Genomic DNA, 20,614 nt, shown 5'->3' with positions numbered 1-20,614 from the left:
GGATTGTTGGCGCTTTTCACGCGCATGCGCGACGACTCTAGCCTAGTGATGGGCACTATCGACTAAATTCAACTATCGACTAGTTACTATTTAGTCGATAGTTTTTCGTGGTTTTCAGTCGACTGAATTGCTTTACTACCCAGCCAACCAAAAATCTAAATTTGGTCGACCTCCTGTGCGCGCATATGCCGAGCTAGTGTCGACCGTAGGACCAGGGTTTGGACATGGGCATGAGGTCGGCATCAGGTTAGTGATGGGCGCAATCGACTAAAAACTATCGATTTAGTCGATAGTAGCTGTTACTATTTTCAGTCGACTAGTTTTACTAAACTATCGACTGAATTTCGCAGTGGTGGGGGTTACTATTTTCAGTCGACTAGTTTTAGTAAAACGACTGAATTTCGCAGTGGTGGGGGTTACTATTTTCAGTCGACTAGTTTTAGTAGAACGACTGAATTTCGCAGTGGTGGGGGTTACTATTTTCAGTCGACTAGTTTTAGTGAAACGACTGAATTTCGCAGTGGTGGGGTTACTATTTTCAGTCGACTGTTTTACTGAACGACTGAATTTCGCAGTGGTAGGGGTTACTATTTTCAGTCGAATGCTTTACTAAATCAGAGGTTACCTCTCTGACTGAATTATCGACTGATTTATGGAGCGGGTAGAGCTATATATCAACTGAATCGATCAGATTCAATCATGACATTTACTATCTCTTTACTATCCTACTATCTATTTCATTAGCGCTATCAAATTAATTAATTCATAACCCTCATTTCATGAACTGAATCCGTCCCTCGGTGTCAAATTGACACAGTAGTAAAAAAAACGATAAAATAACAAGCAGGTGATTAATTATTTTTCGATGTTTTTTTAGTCAAATTGATGAGTTAAAATTTACATCTTAAGTTTTTCGGTTATGTGTTTCTTACAAACAATTCGATATTTCGAGAAAACTGTCAGATTGACACGAGGGACGGAATTCAATTGTTCTACTACTAAATATTAATTATTACAAATATTCTCCGAAAATATGAATGATTTATGCATTTCATTTATGTTAATAAAATATTTATTACATTCAGTACAAAATTGATATATTATTATTATATTTATCCTATCCTATAATATTATGTAATATCGATAACACCAAAAGGATTATTTATTTATTTATTTATTATACAGGTAAAACCCAATATGCATACATAAAATTAAATCAAATAAAAATAAAAAACAATTGCAGCAACATAGCATCGCTATAGAGAAAATTATACAGTAACTTAAAATTAAACATTTCTTTCATGACGCTGGAAAGACTGTTTGAAATAAAAGTGCCTTTGTCTGCTGTCACAGTTTCATTAGCCACAAGTCCCACATCACTTATAGCTGAACACAGGGAGGTATACCGTTGTTGAAACCACTAGAGTATGTTACAGTTGAATTATCAGCAGAAAAATATCCCACAGCATCCAAAATTATTCCTGTAATAAGAGGAATTCAAAATGCCATAAACATCATTATACCAAAAACCATAGCAGGACTACATTTACAAAATAACATTTTAAATAATATTGAGATAAGATTTGACTACATTGAACAAAATAATACTACTCTAATAGCCACACTATTAGGTCCAAGATTCAAAACAGCTGTATTTGAAGTCGATAGGATTGCACAGACAGCGCAGAATATGTTAGAGATGAAATAAGTTCCTTGTGCATAACACGCAATAGTCATGAAACTAATACAAATAGAGCTGCAGCAGAAAATCAAGAATCATCTGAAGAAAACAATGAATTTTAGAATCTTCTTGTAACAAAAGTATCGCAGTTGACAAACTAATCCACACCTATAGAATATGCAACAACCATAATTCGTCAATATGTATATAGATTTACTGTACGCAAATATTAAGAGCTGTAAAGTCGCATTTTGGAATAAACACAATTACACAATGCCACAGCTTTTCAAAATAGCAGAAAAATATGTAAATACCTCTGTATTCCCAGCAACTTCTGTCCCATCAGAAAGAATATTTTCAAAGGCTGGACAGATTATGTCTGAAAGAAGGAACCGACTTTCAGCAAAAAACCTAGACCAATTAATGTTTTTAAATGTTAACATTTAGTAAATTTGGATGAATTTCAATAGTATAGACCATAATAATTTAAGGTTAGGTTAATTATAATTTTGGAATTTTTACCTTAATTTAATTTTATTACTAATCTCTACTACGACAAATGTAAAATATATAATAACATTAAATATTTCAATAATAAAGCTGAGTTTCATCAACTTCATCGAACATGGAGAACATAACTAGTAAAGCAATCCAGTCGACTGAAAACCACTAAAAACTATCGACTAAATAGTCGATAGTATGTAGCGACTAAATAGTAACTAGTCGATAGTTGAATTTAGTCGATAGTGCCCATCACTACATCAGGTCGGCACGAATCGGCCGAATGTGCCTTTGTGGCAGCACTGTCGCACTGATGAATATCGTTTTACAGGGCAGCACCGTCAGCGAGCGTAGGTCGCACTAATGTGGCAGATGGCGGCGAAGTAAATCTCTATCGTACCAAATACACGCATTCATTCTCGACAATTCGAAATACCCATACAAATTTTATTTAGTTCTCCTATTTGTTATTTTTTCTAGACTAAGGATCTTTATGCGAAATAAAAATTATCTGCATCGATTACAAGAGACACAAGCTAAAAATTACAATGCCGTACAAATCTCTTTACAGTTCAATTTCAACTAATTTACATTTAAATTTATTGAATACACTTATTTTAATGTAAAATATTAAGAATTTTAAATTTTTATTACTACATATCGCAGGGAGTTGGTGGGTGAAGGGATTCTAAATGAACGAAACAGGAAATAATTAATAAATAGTATATTTTGTAATTTATTTTGATTAGTTTTCTTTATTACTCAACTTAGATTCTTACATATTAGGGATTCGCTGTACATACATAGGCACACCTGGTCCATGGAAATTTCATTATTTCAGAAGCATCTTCTGGTTGGGATTTCTGGTCGAGTCTGGACATATTTTCCTGATTCTGCGCCTCTTCTCCGGAACGGCGTGCTCCTTCAGGGTAACTCGAACATAAACCAAATATAAATGAAACTAATATAAAATATAACTAATATAAACCAAATAAATTTTTACAAACCTTGGCTTGCGCGGACACTGCTCGTTATTTCGCATTAATCTTGCAGTCCATTCATATGCGGGGGAGTCACATGTCCTTGTAGTCATGTTGCAGAGCTGGAGAGAATACTATTTTAAATAGTAAATAATAAATAATCCTATTTATTTTAAAGTATATGTACAATTTCGAAAATAAAATGATTTATTTGAGGCAGTAATTTTTGCAAATAGTATTTGAAAATAGTATTTTATTTTAGGAATATTGAAAATATTTGGACTTTGTCTTTATATTTTCAATTTCAATTTTAAATAGTATTGCTGAAAATAATGGTTCGCATTCGAGAAACATACACTGTATGCTTATCAACTAGCCTCAGTAGGCACAAGAAATACAATATTCTATTTTGTGTTTCAGATTATTGAAATAGAAATATTTTATTTTGTGGTTCCGATTGTTAAAATGGAAATATTTTATTTTGTGGTTTCGATTATTAAAATGGAAATATTTTATTTTCGAAATCGTATATCTTATAAAAAATACTATTTTCTTTAAGCAAAATAAGGTTGAAAGTATTAAATAGTATTTGAAATATTTGTTTCGCCAAATAATGCCCACCTCTGTCAGGTTGGTAGTTGAGGACGGCTCGGCGCCGCACAGTGGAACCTTTCGTCCAAATCGGAGACAAAATCAAAGAACTTTCGATAGAAATGAGGTAGAGCGATGAAATTTTTTTAAAATTAAAGCTGAAACTTGGCAGAATATGGGAAAATAGGAAGATTATGGTACGAACGTTTTATAACCTTGAGAAAATTCGTTAAACAATTTGTTCACAAAAATCGATTTCTTGTAAAATCCTGAGGTCGTAGACAAATTTTGAGACCAGATTTAAAATCAGCGTGAAAAAATCTACAGGAAATGATGTATGGCATGTTACAAAAAAAATTTTTTCTACCCGTGGTATTGCAAAAACCACAATTTTCGTGACATTGTGCAAGTTTGACGATTTTTTTCAAGGTTAAAAAATGTTCGTACCATAATCTCCCTATTTTTCCCATATTCTGCCAAGTTTCAGCTATAATTAAAAAAAATTTCAGCTCTCTATCTCATTTCTATCGGAAGTTCTTTGATTTTGTCTCCGAAATGGACGAAAAGTTCCACTGTGCGCCGTCGCCGTTTTCGTCACCGGGGTAAACGTGGTCATCCTCGTAGTCGCGGCCTGTCCAACATCCGCGAGCATCGGCTCCGGCGAGGGCGTCGCGGAGGGTTCGCTTGACGATTGAAGTGCCCGCGCACCCGCTGCTTTGCCTCTTCAAGCGCTGCCTTCCCCGCCGCCGCGAAATCCGTTGTCGTTGGTACCAGGTTGACCGGATCGTAGTCTCTGTAACATTCATGTGATAAATAAATATATTAATCGATGAATTAATAATTAGATTCAACTGAATAAAAGATGTACAATGCTTACCGTGGATGGCCCTCATTATCCGTCTGTAGTACAGTAGGCGGGTCCCACGGATACTCGACCACGTGCGCAACGTCACGACAGTGTCGCGATTCTTCCAGTTATTCCGCTGTTGGCTGTGGAAAATTTGTACATTAATATTAATTAATTACAATTATTATATATAACCTCGTGTTACTTACTCCACCTTCTTCTCCAATTGCTGCAGTCTGATACTAAAACAAAGGTTGATAAATTAATACATTTATATTAATTAATTATAATTATTACATGCTAACGATTTCATATATAACCTCGTGTTACTTACTCCTTTTCCTTTTGCACGCGTAACCAATAGATTTCCGCATTACCCTGGAGGTACTATTGACAATGCGTTTTTTTCAGTGGTATCCCCAGTAGGCCTACTCCACTATACATAAAAAATACTCACGCAAGGACATAAAAGGGTGCAATGTCCTTACGTTTTCTCAGCGTGCGCAAGCACTTTGACAACCCATTGGGATGAGATACCCAATGCGTCATCGCCGTTTGCATGCGTGCTGTTCAGCGGCATTCGATAAGATTTTGCCGTGACATCTTGTATACTTACAAAGGTTACATCTGTGCTCAAAGCCGCACATTTAAAAATATCCAAATCCGAAGAGGATAATAATACATCGTAAAATTGATCTATAATTTCAAAACGTCTAACACCTAACGTGTACGCATCTTCGCACGGGTGAATTGATGCGATAATACAAATTGATCCGTCGCGTAAAATGCAGCAGTTGTCGCGATCGTTTTTGGAAAAGCCTAAATTGAAAAATTTAATCATGGAAGCATGGACAGTGGTAGTGGAATAATCACTACATCCCTCCGTGCTACCATGACTTTTTAATTCCGCCATCCTATTTACATACTGTTGGAGGGGTTTACCCGGCGTTCTGATATATCTATTAAAAATGGACATTGTGTTTTCGTACGCAAACGCGGAAAATGAATCTAACGTTCCGAAACGGCTGGCGTCATCCGCCAAATGAAGGAGGCAGTGGACATTATACGATAAGAAAGATGAACCGTAAAATTCTTCGGAAGTAGAAACAAACAATTCTAATGCCGCTTTTGCAAAATTCACATGTTTCTCTATAAGCGAGGGTGAAACTAATATCCTAATCGCGATATGGAGCAACAAAAAATGAGTATACACATTCGTAGCTAATATCCCGTACATTACTACCGGGCCGGTATATAAGAGAAATTGGCGAAACTCGGTCGCTTTAAAAGTTGAATATTCTTCTATTGGCCTCGGGCGTCTAGAAAAATCGGATGGACAGTACTTATCGAGTACTGCCATTCGCGCGGAGATGATAGAAATCATGTTTCGGGACAATCTTGTTTCCTTTGAATAATTACCAGACACCCAGGCGGATAACAATTTCTTTACAATGCCCAGACAAACAAGGTGCATGTATTCGAAGGGAACCTGAGAAACCATTCCCATTTGGAGGGCCGCTAATGGACTATTTCCTTTTTGATGATATTTATCGGGGCTATTGGCATAATCATTATCGCATCGACGATGATGATTGATGCCACGGAAAACCCGACGTTTCCCTATTGTGGTACCGCACAATTTACATTTGGAACAAGGATTAGAAGATAAATGATTTTTGTGATTTAAAATAAAAGCCCGCGCTAGTGCATCCGCAATAAAACATCTCAACTGCACAGGGATTGTTTTACCTTGAAAAATAATGCCTCCTTTCGACATCATCACATTGATGTCAGAGACAAATTTTTTAAGGTAAATATTACAATCCCCGGGTTTATTTGGACCTTTATAGATGCCTACAACCATCGGTTTGCTATTACGCATATTTATGATTCGAATTTGAATTGGCCAAAGCTGAACTTTTTTGTGGGTGTCGATGGTGCACCCGTCAACATGGAAATCTAAAATTAAACGTTCGGGAATGGTTTCGAGGGTTTCACATAAGTATTCTATTATTTTAGACTCTACCCCGAAATGAACATATTCACCAGGCTCCACCACAGACGTGGTGACTCTGGTGCGTGGCGTGGAAAGTAAAGTTCTTGCATCTATTGGCAACTTCCGAAAACACGAATGTTTATGCAAAACGCGTAATATGTTATTCGCCTGGGTGTGCGATATGTTATTGTCCACGAAACAAGTGGCTAAACTATCGCGAAACGAGGGTTCTGACACAGCGACAGCAGATGGCCGGGCTGTGTCATTGCGCGACGGAATTGACGAAGGAAAAGAACTCGAAGTGCCGGGCATGTCGTGATCAATATCTATGTCGATAGTAGGTTGACGCGAAGACTCGACATTAAAATACGCGAACGAAGACGAGCTGGTGAGAGGAATATCCGGTACACTAACATTAGCGGGGCGTGCTGCTTTTTTACGCGACCTCAACTTTGTTCTTACTACATTCAAAACGCGCCGTTTTTGACTGGAACTCAATTCCCGAAATGGTTTCCGCGGTAACGACGTTCGTAAGCTTTTGCTAGACATTGGCAAAATGAAATCGAATAACCGATATAAAAAAAATATAAATACCTTCCTTTCACGTGCTGGTCAAATCGCGTAATCCAATGAGGAAACCACTAAGCACCTATAAGCTCCTATAAGCACTCACTAGTATCACCTACTGTCGTGAATAGCAATAGAAGCGGTGAATAGCCCGCGAAGAACACGCGAAGCGCGCGTCCAACGAAAACAGGCGAAACGCGCCTCCGCGAAGAACAAGCGAAGCGCGCGTCCAGCGAAAACAGGCGAAATGGACCTCCCGCGAAGAACAGGTGAAACGCGCGTTCCGCGAAAAAACAGACGAATAACGTCGAGACAAAAGACAATCGAACAACGGCCCACGATTCTGGCATTACTATCTCTGCCGGCAATAGATCCTGAGAAGCGCTCCCGTTCACTTGCGACATAAAAATTCTCCGAACATCAGCATCATGGATAAAGTAAGCTTGAATTTTTAATTTCTACTTGCCGAATTGTTTGATCGTATCGTTGCCATTGTTGCTGGCACTCCTCGTAGACTGCACGTGACACTGTAATGTAATTTAAATTAGATAACTATTGTACATATTTTCATTTGCACAGGAAGCAAGGTAAGTATGTATTACATTTTTTTAACTTACTTCTCATCAACAAATTTGTCAACTACTGACGATGTCTTATTTTCTTATTTTCATCACTAGAAGTTGAAAAATTCGTTGACAAGAAGTAAGTTAAAAAAATTAAATACACTTATGTACCTTACTTCCTGTGTAAATGAAAATATAATTATCGACAATACATGTTCAATTAAAATTACATTACAGTGTCTCGCACAGCCTACGAGGAGTGTCAGCGACAATCGTCTGTTTTTTTCTTCCCATTCTTTGATTAATGATATTAATATTCTCTTTCGATGTTCATACATTTCAGAATCAACAACGCCCAAAAAGGCGGCAACAGTTGCCAGCCAAATATCAAACAGCCTCGGGGGAGGCAGAGCCACCCCGCAAAATATCGCAGAAGCAGCAAAAAACCCCCTCACGCGAGGATATGCTGTTACTGCTGCAGTCCAGTATCGAGTCGTCGGATCCGCAGATGAACATTCAATTCCCGCCAAATCCTCTGATCCAGAATCGTTCCTCCTCGTCCAACAACCCTAAACCTTCCCCACCACTTCCCATCCCCATCCCGACTCCGACACTCCAGGCGCCTCCTCCGCAGCAAGACAGGTGAGAAGCACGAGTTGCACATTTGTTTTAAAATTTAGTAATAATTGTAATTAAATTGTATAGTAAATGGTATCACGTTTGTATTTGTTTTAGTATGACGATATTGCTGCATCTTGTCCAACAGTTGGGGCAGAGGTTTGAGTAAGTAATACAATAACAATTACAATTGATTGTAATTAATTAATATTAATTTATCAACCTTTTCTTTTAGTATGGGACTGCAGCAGTTGGAGCAGAAGATGAAGTAAGTTACACATGGTTATATTTAATCGTTAGTATGTAATGATTGGAATTAATTAATATTAATTTATTAATTTATCAATTTCTCAACCTTTCTTTCAGTATGGGACTGCAGCAATTAGAGCAGAGGGTGGAGTAAGTGACACGTGGTTATACATACGTATTCGCTAGCATGTAAAATTACAATTAATTAATATTAATTTATTAATTTATCAATTTCTCAATCTTTCTTTCAGTATGGGACTGCAGCAATTGCAGCAGAATGTAGAGTAAGTGACACGTGGTTATATGTATTCGCTAGCATGTAATAATTGTAATTAATTAATATTAATTTATCAATTCATCAACCTTTGTTTTAGTATGGGACTGCAGGAAATCCAGCAAAAAGTTGAGTAAGTAACACGTGGTTATATATAATAATTGTAATTAATTAATATAAATGTAATAATTTAACAACCTTTGTTTTAGAATGAGTACGAAGCAATTGGAGAAGAAGGTGGAGTAAGTAATAACACGTGGTTTTATATACAGGGTGAGTCCGCAGAAAAAGAACAACTAAATATCTCCGTTACTTTTCGTTGTACAAAAAAACTTCTTAGGACAAAGTTACACTGTTTGAAGGGCCACGTGTAACGGTGTAAGGGAAAAAATTTTCAAGGTAATTTTTTACAAGATTTCAAGGTCATCCATATTTTTTTAAATGGAATGAGGTATTTTTTAATACATCAATCGATGCAGCTGGACATTCGTTATAAAAAAGTACTAATTTATGTATGTCGAAAAGTGAGTAGTTCACGAGATATTTCGATTTAAATAACTCTAAAACACCATTACTGTCGTAGTAACAATAAGACGTTAGCGTCTACTTGTGTAACGTTTTACTACGACAGTAATGGTGTTTTACAGTTACTCAAATCGAAATATCTCGTGAACTACTAACATTTCGACATACATAGGTTAGTACTTTTTTATAACGAATGTCCAGCTGCATCGATTGATGTATTAAAAAATACCTCATTTCATTTAAAAAAAATATCAATGACCTTGAAATCTTGTAAAAAAATAACCTTGAAAATTTTTTCCCTCACACCGTTACATGTGGCCCTTCAAACAGTGTAACTTTGTCCTAAGAAGTTTTTTTGTACAACGAAAAGTAACGGAGATATTTAGGTGTTCTGTTTCTGCGGACTCACCCTGTATAATGATTGTAATTAATTAATATTAATGTACGAATTTCTCTACAACCGTGAGGAAAATAACTGGGATGATACGGGCCGAGTATCTAGGGCAACGACCGCACTGGCTACCGCTAGATTCTCAAGAGGATATCCAAAATTTTGAGAATTGTCCCGATAGCGACTACCACAGTGTCGTAAGTATATTGCAATAAAGGAGAATATTGTGTTATTAACCCTCTTAGTGCCGGGCGAAATAGAGGTGCCTATGCGAGAAAAATCGGCCGAATTTCACAGTTTTACAAGGGTTCGGGAAAATGCTTATAAAAACCAAACGAGAAACGATATTTACATGATTCAAAAAGCTGCGTATTATAGATGAAATACAGAACTAAACAATGACACTAGTTTTTTTGTTAGTTTTTTTTTTCTCCCGCAATGCGAATAGTAAAGCGCTACGAGGCGCGGGCCGATATATCGGCTCTGGCACTTCTCGCCAGTGTAGCAGGAGCCGATATATCGGCTCCCGGCACTCAAAAGGTTAAGTTTATGAATATAAAAAGTAATGTTTATTTTTTTTCAGGTTGGGTATTTGCACCAATTAGGAGGGCACTCGTTGCGAGAAGCAGTCAGAGCTTGTTTCGACGATGCCCTCTCCGGCACTGTGGCATTGACGCATACGTGGACGGGCATCCGTGGAACCCGCCCGCTGTATAACACGCGGATAGTGAGGGCCATCTACGGTAAGTATTGCACATCTCTTATTCAGTACAATCTAATTATTAATTTATCGATTATTATATATATTTTATTTAAATGAATGTTACAGAAGCTACGCTCCGGTCAGCCTCCTATCCAAAGGGTACGAAGGCTGATTTCGCGGATGCCGGGAAGGCGGCGCTCAAAGCCGCAAAGCAACGGACACGGCCATCGGCAAGCGTACCCTCCGCCGACGCCCTCGCCGTAACCGACGCCCGAGCATGCTGGACAGGTCGCGACGACGACGACGACGACGAAACGACAACTCGAACAATAACTGCAACGACGACGACGACCACAATAACAGAAACGGCGACGTTATCGACTACGTCTTGGACCAAAACGACGACGATGCCGTTTTCGAGTACCTCCGTGCCGAAAACGATGACGGTATAGAGTACTTAGAACCGGAGTTCAACGACATGTAACGACCTATAAATAGTGGAGTAGGCCTACTGGGGATACCACTGAAAAAAAAAACGCATTGTCAATAGTACCTCCACGGTAATGCGGAAATCTATTGGTTACGCGTGCAAACGGAAAAGGAGTAAGTAACACGAGGTTATATATGAAATCGTTAGCATGTAATAATTATAATTAATTAATATAAATGTATTAATTTATCAACCTTTGTTTTAGTATCAGATTGCAGCAATTGGAGAAGAAGGTGGAGTAAGTAACACGAGGTTATATATAATAATTGTAATTAATTAATATTAATGTACAAATTTTCCACAGCCAACAGCGGAATAACTGGGAGAATCGCGGCACTGTCGTGACGTTGCGCACGTGGTCGGGTATCCGTGGGACCCGCCTACTGTACTACAGACGGATAATGAGGGCCATCCACGGTAAGCATTGTACATCTTTTATTCAGTTGAATCTAATTATTAATTCATCGATTAATATATTTATTTATCACATGAATGTTACAGAGACTACGATCCGGTCAACCTGGTACCAACGACGACGGATTTCGCGGCGGCGGGGAAGGCAGCGCACTTCAATCGTCAAGCGAACCTTCCGCGACGCCCTTGCCGTCACCGATGCCCGCGGATGTTGGACAGGCCGCGACTACGAAGATGACCACTTTTACCCCGGTGACAAAAACGGCGACGGCGCCGAGCCGTCCTCAACTACCAACCTGACAGAGGTGGGCATTATTTGGCGAAACAAATATTTCAAATACTATTTAATACTTTCGACCTTATTTTGCTTAAAGAAAATAGTATTTTTTATAAGATATACAGTTTCGAAAATAAAATATTTCCATTTTAACAATCGGAACCACAAAATAAAATATTTCTATTTCAATAATCTGAAACACAAAATAGAATATTGTATTTCTTGTGCCTACTGAGGCTAGTTGATAAGCATACAGTGTATGTTTCTCGAATGCGAACCATTATTTTCAGCAATACTATTTAAAATTGAAATTGAAAATATAAAGACAAAGTCCAAATATTTTCAATATTCCTAAAATAAAATACTATTTTCAAATACTATTTGCAAAAATTACTGCCTCAAATAAATCATTTTATTTTCGAAATTGTACATATACTTTAAAATAAATAGGATTATTTATTATTTACTATTTAAAATAGTATTCTCTCCAGCTCTGCAACATGACTACAAGGACATGTGACTCCCCCGCATATGAATGGACTGCAAGATTAATGCGAAATAACGAGCAGTGTCCGCGCAAGCCAAGGTTTGTAAAAATTTATTTGGTTTATATTAGTTATATTTTATATTAGTTTCATTTATATTTGGTTTATGTTCGAGTTACCCTGAAGGAGCACGCCGTTCCGGAGAAGAGGCGCAGAATCAGGAAAATATGTCCAGACTCGACCAGAAATCCCAACCAGAAGATGCTTCTGAAGTAATGAAATTTCCATGGACCAGGTGTGCCTATGTATGTACAGCGAATCCCTAATATGTAAGAATCTAAGTTGAGTAATAAAGAAAACTAATCAAAATAAATTACAAAATATACTATTTATTAATTATTTCCTGTTTCGTTCATTTAGAATCCCTTCACCCACCAACTCCCTGCGATATGTAGTAATAAAAATTTAAAATTCTTAATATTTTACATTAAAATAAGTGTATTCAATAAATTTAAATGTAAATTAGTTGAAATTGAACTGTAAAGAGATTTGTACGGCATTGTAATTTTTAGCTTGTGTCTCTTGTAATCGATGCAGATAATTTTTATTTCGCATAAAGATCCTTAGTCTAGAAAAAATAACAAATAGGAGAACTAAATAAAGTTTGTATGGGTATTTCGAATTGTCGAGAATGAATGCGTGTATTTGGTACGATAGAGATTTACTTCGCCGCCATCTGCCACATTAGTGCGACCTACGCTCGCTGACGGTGCTGCCCTGTAAAACGATATTCATCAGTGCGACAGTGCTGCCACAAAGGCACATTCGGCCGATTCGTGCCGACCTGATGCCGACCTCATGCCCATGTCCAAACCCTGGTCCTACGGTCGACACTAGCTCGGCATATGCGCTCACAGGAGGTCGTCCAAAATTAAGCCAATCAGGACTTGAGCACCTCCGAGCGTAGATTGGACAATGATTTGCCGATCTGTGCCCTAGGCACGGCTTGCCCAAGGCACGCCTGGTTAGCTGGGTAGTTATGTTCTCCATGTTCGATGAAGTTGATGAAACTCAGCTTTATTATTGAAATATTTAATGTTATTATATATTTTACATTTGTCGTAGTAGAGATTAGTAATAAAATTAAATTAAGGTAAAAATTCCAAAATTATAATTAACCTAACCTTAAATTATTATGGTCTATACTATTGAAATTCATCCAAATTTACTAAATGTTAACATTTAAAAACATTAATTGGTCTAGGTTTTTTGCTGAAAGTCGGTTCCTTCTTTCAGACATAATCTGTCCAGCCTTTGAAAATATTCTTTCTGATGGGACAGAAGTTGCTGGGAATACAGAGGTATTTACATATTTTTCTGCTATTTTGAAAAGCTGTGGCATTGTGTAATTGTGTTTATTCCAAAATGCGACTTCACAGCTCTTAATATTTGCGTACAGTAAATCTATATACATATTGACGAATTATGGTTGTTGCATATTCTATAGGTGTGGATTAGTTTGTCAACTGCGATACTTTTGTTACAAGAAGATTCTAAAATTCATTGTTTTCTTCAGATATATATTCAGATAATAATATAATTCCGACTTATTCTATTGTATTTAGAGGATGGGAAAGAGGGAAGGAGTGCTAAAATAATTAAGCAAGATAAATAATAAACAACAAAATATTTTATTTGGCAGACACAATGACAGCTACCGAAATCTATAAAACACATTTTTTAAGTTATCGTTACAGGCCCAGATAAAAAAGTTGGCAAAACATCATATTTTAAAATTTTGTATAATTCCTACCAATTGCAATCGTAATAAATTTTAGTTTACTTATTCTCTAGCGAACTAGTCGGTCTAACATCTTAAAAAATTCAAGTCCTTTGGACCAATTTCTAAAAAGTTTTAAGCGTGTCCACTTATTATCGGCGCTGACTGTAGCTGCCTCAGGGCTCTGCTACATCATCGCATCGGCCGCAACATAGCTACGTTACTGGTTTGACGCGCATGCGCGAAAGAAAACGTGGAATCTGGGCACACTGTGTACCACTGTGTGCAACAGTGATGCCGAAATCGTGGTACTGTGGTACTAAGCCGTGGTACGAGACCCCCCCACTATGACCTACCGTTGCCCCTACTGGCCTTCTCCAACTCGCTCGCGCGCTACACTCACCAACGTACCTCTCCTATGTCCGTGTGCGCTGCTTGTGCGCTTGCGCCAGCCACAATCTATTCTTAGCACTTTCCATGCATTGCTTTACGGAAACCAAACTGAAATTCGGCCGTCGAGCGATTGAATCGCAATCTGGAGCTACCCTCCGAGTCCCCGTGCAGCGATTTTCATTTTTATTTCTTTTAATTACATTTTTAACCTTCCAAAAATTTAAAATATCCAAAATATGCTAAAAATATATATTTATTTATCATAGAAACGTTTTATTACTGTAAAAATTGCATTAATACTAGCAGGATAAGAGTGAAAAGTGCGCGTGTACCAATTGTACCAGGCTATTTGATAATTCATAAAAAGAAAGAATTCGACACCAAGTTTGAACCCTTTATCTTAACCAGGAGGGTAGTTAAAGGGTAAAAAATAATTATTGGTTTTTGCCACATTTTCCCTATTTAATGTATACTTAAAAATTCTAAAAAAATTTTACAATTTTGTAGATATGATTCCTTATGATTGGGAATTTTTTCAGATTTTTTTGTAAATACTAAGTACGAAAAATCGAAAAATGCAGATTTTGTTTACAAGCTTTCGTGTGACCAAATTTTTCCTTTTACAGCAGTTAGGTATTAGCATTAGTATTATTATCAATTCTTTCAGATTTTTCGATAGAGTGCAATGTAATAATATTATTTTTTTGCTTTAAACAAAATGTATTTATGTTGTGGTGGACAGCCATTAATTCAGCTAAGACACTGTTTATGTTTAGGAAATGTTTTTAGGTGAATAAAATTTATTGTGATGTAATTAATAATTAGAAAAATATATATTTCATGACAAAAAAAATTTGACCTTCGTGGAGCGTAAACCTCCGCCAAAAACTATCCCAGCGTTTCCGAATCCTAAGTCCTCAACAATTTTCATTTTTGTTCGTAAATATGTTTATTGGTTTATATATATATATATATATATATATATATATATATATATATATATTGGTATATTCTCTTAGTGAAATTAGTACTAAAAATAAACATAACAAAAAAATGACCAACGATTCTTATGGACGCTTACAATTCGCTTATGTATACTATTTTACTCAGTCTAATATTTCGGCTCAGTCTCATTGTCATAGGAATATAAATTTTGGTAAGTATTTTAGTATTGGTTTTCGCTAACAAGGAGAGGCCAAGGTATTCGGGAACCGGATTTTCCTGAAACTTGCAGTATATGAAGATGACGTATCCAAATGTAATTTAGCAAAGCAGTAGCGCGCGCTTCTCAAGATTTTCCGAGAAAATTGTATTTGAAAATCTCGACTCATTCATAAAGAGTTCGCGTTAACATATGAACAAGAACCGCTGTGGTGGAGGGCGTTGCGAGAAAGAATGGTAATCAGTAGGTCGCTAAAATCTTTTTTTCAGTTTCAATCCTAAAATTTATGAAATCTGACATTAAACAATGATTTTTTAAATAGAAATTGCATGTTTTTTATTTGTGGGTATTGAAAAAGAGATCGAACATAAAAATAATACAGTGTTATATTTACTTTATTATTGCACATTTAAAATAATAACAATAAAAGATGTATTAATCAAATTTATTAATAAATTTATTAATAAAGTAAATATAACCCTGTATTATTTTTACTAGGTTGCCTTAAGATAAAAGAAAAGTGAAAAGAAATTTAATACTTTATAAATATTCAAGAAGTTTTAAAATAATATAATATTTATTTATTGTATTTATGTATGTATATGATATTTGGTCCCCTCAGGGATTCAAATCCATTTACCAATCTCCCTTCTCTTTCCACTCTCACAGCCTAATTTACAAGCGGGACCTACTTTTTATTACGGTGGGTTCCGAACCACCTTAAAATAATATAATATTTGTATTATACATTCTTGAAAAATTCACATATAAGTATGTAAAAATGGAGCTGCGATGACAGCGGCGAACATTGGAGCGCGCGGTGGTAGCGGCGAACATTGGAGCGCACGGTGGCAACGGTGAACGTAGACAGACAAGGATGGGAATACATTTACTCTATGCTCTCCTCGCCGTTATAATATAGACATAATAGTTTATCCCGCTTTTATCACGCACATGCGTAAAACGAATCACCCAAAACAGTAGAAAATCAGCGTTACGTATCTGATGCGCGCGTTGAATACCACACCGCGTGGTTGACAAAAGACGCGAGTTTAAAGGGACGAGTGCAACAGTGTAGTTTTGACAGGCTCTCGAAGCAGAGACTTTTAAATATCGTGCGCGAGTTTGTCTTAAATTTCGCTTGTTTTTAATTATATATTTTAGTTCATTTTCAGCGTAGTGATACTGGTGATAAAATGGATTGTGTACCCGCCAAAAGATCCAAGAAGAGATTTCAGCGTCACTGGTTCGACGCTGACGAAACTCTGAAGGTTTGGTTGGAAGAACTTCCTTCCGACGAATCGAAATGCGTCTGTAAAGTCTGCAACAAAATCTTCGGTTGTGGACTTACAGAAATTCGCAAACATTCGTCCACACGGGCTCATCAAAATAACATAGAGCAATTGCTCTCTGTTAATACCCCTTCGGATAATGAGCCCGATGTTCAGGACAATCAACCTGACGAGTTTCTTCAAGAAGGGACATCATCGCGTCCCTTCCTTAAGGAAATAAGAATCGCTGAGATCCGATATGCGGCTTTCTTTGCCGAAAACAATATCGCGATCTCAGTCGCCCCGAAATTTCTTGCACTCATGCAAGATATTGCTAAAAACCCTGCCGTCTTACAGGGTATGAAAGTAGGCCGCACGAAGTGCGGAAACATAATCTCAAATGTTCTGTGCGTTCGGGAAACCGAACGCATCGTAGATAACGTACGGCATACGAAATTTTCAGTTTACGAAGACGAAACTTCGGACTCCACAAACGACAAATGGCTATCATTAATGGTGAGATACATTGAGCCATGTCGTTTGTCTATCAGGACAGAGCTGTTGCAGTTAATTCATCTTGATGCTAGCGACTGTTCAGCGGAAAAGATTTTCAAATCTTTTGAAAATGATTTGCTGCAAAAGCAAATTCCGCTAAGGAACATCGTTGCTCTTAGCTGCGACAACGCTTCTGTAATGATGGGAAGCCATTCCTCGTTTCAGAGCAAATTGCTCGAAAAAAATCCAAACGTCGTTGTTATGCCGTGCGTTTGCCATTCCGCAGCATTGGCGGCAACTGCTGCTTGCGTTACCATCCCTAAGGAATGCGACGATTTACTTCGGGGAGTCGCATCCTTCGTTAATGGCAGCCCCAAACGGGCAGCTATTTTTCGCCAATATCGGGAGATTTACGATAAATCTCATGTACAAGTTCTTAAATTATCCGAGACACGCTGGCTGGCAAGGCACCAGTGTGTCAAAAGGATTCTTATGATTTGGGAAGATCTCCAGGGTTATTTTTTAGAGTATGCCGTTTCAGAAAAGTTGGCAACTGCTGAGAAATTCTCTTCTCTACTCAGCAGATCCGACATTAAAGGATATTTTCATTTCCTCGATTATGTCCTGGATGCTCTAAATGTATTTAATGCCTCGTTCCAAAGTAGAGACACCCTGGTGCAGGAGTTGCAGCCCTCTTCTGCAACACTGCTTCACTTCTTCCTTAAGAGTTTTCTTAAACAGCCCCTTTTAGAAGCCCAAGTTCGGGGAATTGATTTTTCTTTGGAATCAAACCAAGTTCCACTTAATGAAGTGCGTCTTGGACCCGACACCGAAAATCACTTGGACGAGGCATTAGGTCATGGGATGTCCGAAGTTGAGTTACACTCCTTCCGAAACAATTGCTTACAGTTTCTTATCACTGTAAGCAATGAAATAAGAAATCGCCTTCCCCATGACGATAAATTTCTTACGCAATTGACGGTCTTCAAGTCGTCCATTGCATTGTTAAATAGCGACAGGAATTCTTCTTTCCTCAATGTCGCTGCAGTTGCCCAAAAATTGGGAAATTTTAGTGCCGAAGATTTACAAAATGAGTGGAACATTTTGTATTTCGGCACATCCCAATCCCAAAAAGATCGTTGGGCACTGCTTTCTTTCGACGACATGTGGATGGACATCGGCATGCAAAAAAATTCGGACAACTGTCCCATTTTTCCACACCTAACATCTTTGGTGAACGCTGTCCGATGTCTGCCACACTCCAATGCCGAGGCAGAAAGAGTTTTTTCGTTGCTCCCTGACATCAAAAATAAAAAACGGAATAAATTAGGACCTCACCTCCTAAATTCCATATGTGTGGTGCGCACAGCCCTGAAAGCTAGACAAGAGTCTAGCCGCACCATGTCCATCGATGATGGACATTTAAGGCTAATGTCAGGGAAGCATTTAAATACAAGTCCGCCGCATGCACAAAACTTTCACAAGTTAACATTGCATGCAGCTGTAGACTTGTAAGGGTTGCATTTTTCTTCATTAATTAAAAGTTCTGACTTCTGGCGGCGGGTACATTTTCATTTTATCGATGCAGCTGCAATTTTGTGTTCAGCTGATTTTTACCTATAAATAAGTATCTTTTAACATATACATATATATAAATTATTAATTTAAAATATTCATATCGTTTCCTTTTCACTCCGCAGGACTTAGACGACTTGTACGTTACGAGCAGCAGTACATGGTGCTGAACGTCGAAGAAAAAGATCCGGGTATGTAAAACTAACATTTAAATGTGATATAAACGGCATTAATATGTACTATAATCGACGTTATTAAAATTATGAAGTTTATGATACATTTAACATGGACATTTTTTATTTACACAGAAACGCCACTGTCTCGGAAGGAAATGGACATCCAAGAGGAACATTGAAATTAGATCGTCATCGCGAAAAAAGATAAGTTTGCAATAACCTCGATATTTTATAAAATTCTACTATAATTATATTTTTTTATTGTATATACATACATATGTGTGTATATTATTTAGTTGAAATATTTATTAATTGTTTCCTTTTCACTCCGCAGGACTTAGACGACTTGTACGTTACGAGCAGCAGTACATGGTGCTGAGCATCGAAGAACATTCAATTTTTATTGTAATAAACGTTTCTATGATAAATAAATATATATTTTTAGCATATTTTGGATATTTTAAATTTTTGGAAGGTTAAAAATGTAATTAAAAGAAATAAAAATGAAAATCGCTGCACGGGGACTCGAAGGGTAGCTCCAGATTGCGATTCAATCGCTCGACGGCCGAATTTCAGTTTGGTTTCCGTAAAGCAATGCATGGAAAGTGCTAAGAATAGATTGTGGCTGGCGCAAGCGCACAAGCAGCGCACACGGACATAGGAGAGGTACGTTGGTGAGTGTAGCGCGCGAGCGAGTTGGAGAAGGCCAGTAGGGGCAATGGTAGGTCATAGTGGGGGGGTCTCGTACCACGGCTTAGTACCACCAGAGAGTATATGAGAGTGCTCACGCCCGGGTTTTGGCCGTGCCGCTTTTGTCTCCACATCATGTTTAGCCTGGAACAGCTCCTACATCATCTTTAGCATGGAACAGAACCTACATCATCTTTAGCAAGAAACAGAACCCACTTTACTGTTAGCACATCTGACGACATCTGTGTCGCTCGAATATTTCTCTTACGCCCTCTAGGATATATTCTGACTGGAGTGAGAAACAGGAGGCCACCAGAGGCCACCACAGAAGACACTGTATCGTGTTAGCAACGCGCCCGCGCGCTACACTCACCAACGTACCTTTACTATATCCGTGTGCGCTGCTTGTGCGCTTATGCCAGCCACAATCTATTTTTAGCACTTGCCATGTTGCCATGTTCTATTGCTTTACGGCGGAAGCGAAACTGAAATTCGGCTGTCGAGCCGTCGAGCGTATGAATCGCAATCTGGAGCTAGCATTCGAGTCCCCGTGCAGCGGGGATTTTTTTTTAATTTTTATTTTTCATTACTTTTTTAATTACATTTTTTAACCTTCCAAAAAATTAAAAATGTAAAAACTATGTTCAAAATATGTATTCATTTTAAATAGAAACGTTTTGTTACTGTCATAATTGCATTAATAAAAATTGGTATATGATCGAGAACAGGTTGATGGTATTTATTTGGACTGATTGGAGTATACGAAAATGCAGGAAGTATTTTTTAGTTTATAAATCAATTTGTAGATTTATTAGTTGTCAAACAAATAATAAAATAAATTGTATAATATATATAAATTGATTTTATACTAGCATACACAAGTTTATTTATTAAAAAATACAGTCATAACTATAATTATA

At 37.4% G+C, this 20,614-nt stretch overlaps 5 protein-coding genes and 3 long non-coding RNA genes across 9 annotated transcripts in view; 5 read left to right on the top strand and 3 right to left on the bottom strand.

The window, feature by feature from the left end:
- Window positions 1-252: 252 nt before the first annotated feature.
- On the bottom strand, window positions 253-2,421 carry LOC143220003 (uncharacterized). 2 transcript variants are annotated; one of them, XR_013011529.1, is made up of 3 exons: window positions 2,204-2,360; window positions 1,996-2,060; window positions 253-1,481 (listed from the first exon to the last, which is right to left on the bottom strand). It is a non-coding gene; the product is annotated as an uncharacterized LOC143220003 (long non-coding RNA). The 2 variants fall into 2 exon arrangements; XR_013011528.1 differs by having other exon boundaries at window positions 1,018-1,481; window positions 1,996-2,092; window positions 2,204-2,421.
- Window positions 2,422-4,701: 2,280 nt separating this feature from the next.
- On the bottom strand, window positions 4,702-5,010 carry LOC143220007 (uncharacterized). The gene is made up of 3 exons (XR_013011530.1): window positions 4,935-5,010; window positions 4,810-4,842; window positions 4,702-4,743 (listed from the first exon to the last, which is right to left on the bottom strand). It is a non-coding gene; the product is annotated as an uncharacterized LOC143220007 (long non-coding RNA).
- A 2-nt stretch (window positions 5,011-5,012) lies between these two features.
- On the bottom strand, window positions 5,013-7,792 carry LOC143220006 (uncharacterized). Its single transcript, XM_076445770.1, has one exon. It carries the CDS (start codon window positions 7,143-7,145, stop codon window positions 5,085-5,087), a length of 2,061 nt encoding a protein of 686 aa, XP_076301885.1. The 5' UTR covers window positions 7,146-7,792; the 3' UTR covers window positions 5,013-5,084.
- Window positions 7,793-8,087: 295 nt separating this feature from the next.
- Window positions 8,088-9,113, top strand: LOC143220009 (uncharacterized). Its single transcript, XR_013011531.1, has 6 exons — window positions 8,088-8,509; window positions 8,580-8,612; window positions 8,711-8,743; window positions 8,845-8,877; window positions 8,968-9,000; window positions 9,077-9,113. It is a non-coding gene; the product is annotated as an uncharacterized LOC143220009 (long non-coding RNA).
- The window catches only part of LOC143220012 (uncharacterized), a gene marked incomplete at its 3' end in the record, with an annotated part of 383,990 nt that continues 371,879 nt past the window's right edge, over window positions 8,504-20,614 (top strand). Inside the window, exon 1 of the mRNA XM_076445772.1 lies at window positions 8,504-9,014. The remainder of the gene's footprint in view (window positions 9,015-20,614) is intronic.
- On the top strand, window positions 9,873-10,997 carry LOC143220001 (uncharacterized). The gene is made up of 3 exons (XM_076445764.1): window positions 9,873-9,980; window positions 10,367-10,526; window positions 10,613-10,997. The coding sequence occupies exons 1-3, from the start codon at window positions 9,873-9,875 to the stop codon at window positions 10,936-10,938; spliced, it is 594 nt and encodes a 197-aa protein (XP_076301879.1). The 3' UTR covers window positions 10,939-10,997.
- LOC143220005 (uncharacterized) lies at window positions 11,058-12,128 on the top strand. The gene is made up of 4 exons (XM_076445768.1): window positions 11,058-11,089; window positions 11,182-11,214; window positions 11,281-11,393; window positions 11,478-12,128. Exons 3-4 carry the CDS (start codon window positions 11,378-11,380, stop codon window positions 11,900-11,902), a joined length of 441 nt encoding a protein of 146 aa, XP_076301883.1. The 5' UTR covers window positions 11,058-11,089; window positions 11,182-11,214; window positions 11,281-11,377; the 3' UTR covers window positions 11,903-12,128.
- On the top strand, window positions 16,684-18,768 carry LOC143220000 (zinc finger protein 862-like). The gene has a single exon (XM_076445763.1). The coding sequence runs from the start codon at window positions 16,684-16,686 to the stop codon at window positions 18,766-18,768; it is 2,085 nt and encodes a 694-aa protein (XP_076301878.1).

Source organism: Lasioglossum baleicum, unplaced genomic scaffold (assembly GCF_051020765.1).
Source record: "Lasioglossum baleicum unplaced genomic scaffold, iyLasBale1 scaffold0130, whole genome shotgun sequence".
In the NCBI taxonomy this organism is placed as follows: Eukaryota; Metazoa; Arthropoda; class Insecta; order Hymenoptera; family Halictidae; genus Lasioglossum; species Lasioglossum baleicum.
The sequence above is the reverse complement of the archived record's forward strand: the minus strand, read 5'-3'. Positions and strand labels throughout refer to the sequence as shown.

Coding starts and splice junctions, on each gene's coding strand:
- LOC143220001 (XM_076445764.1), top strand. CDS start 9,873: ATGATACGGGCCGAGTATCTAGGGCAACGACCGCACTGGCTACCGCTA. Junction 9,981..10,366: donor ATAGCGACTACCACAGTGTC/GTAAGTATATTG, acceptor ATTTTTTTTCAG/GTTGGGTATTTGCACCAATT. Junction 10,527..10,612: donor GATAGTGAGGGCCATCTACG/GTAAGTATTGCA, acceptor TGAATGTTACAG/AAGCTACGCTCCGGTCAGCC.
- LOC143220006 (XM_076445770.1), bottom strand. CDS start 7,145: ATGTCTAGCAAAAGCTTACGAACGTCGTTACCGCGGAAACCATTTCGG.
- LOC143220000 (XM_076445763.1), top strand. CDS start 16,684: ATGGATTGTGTACCCGCCAAAAGATCCAAGAAGAGATTTCAGCGTCAC.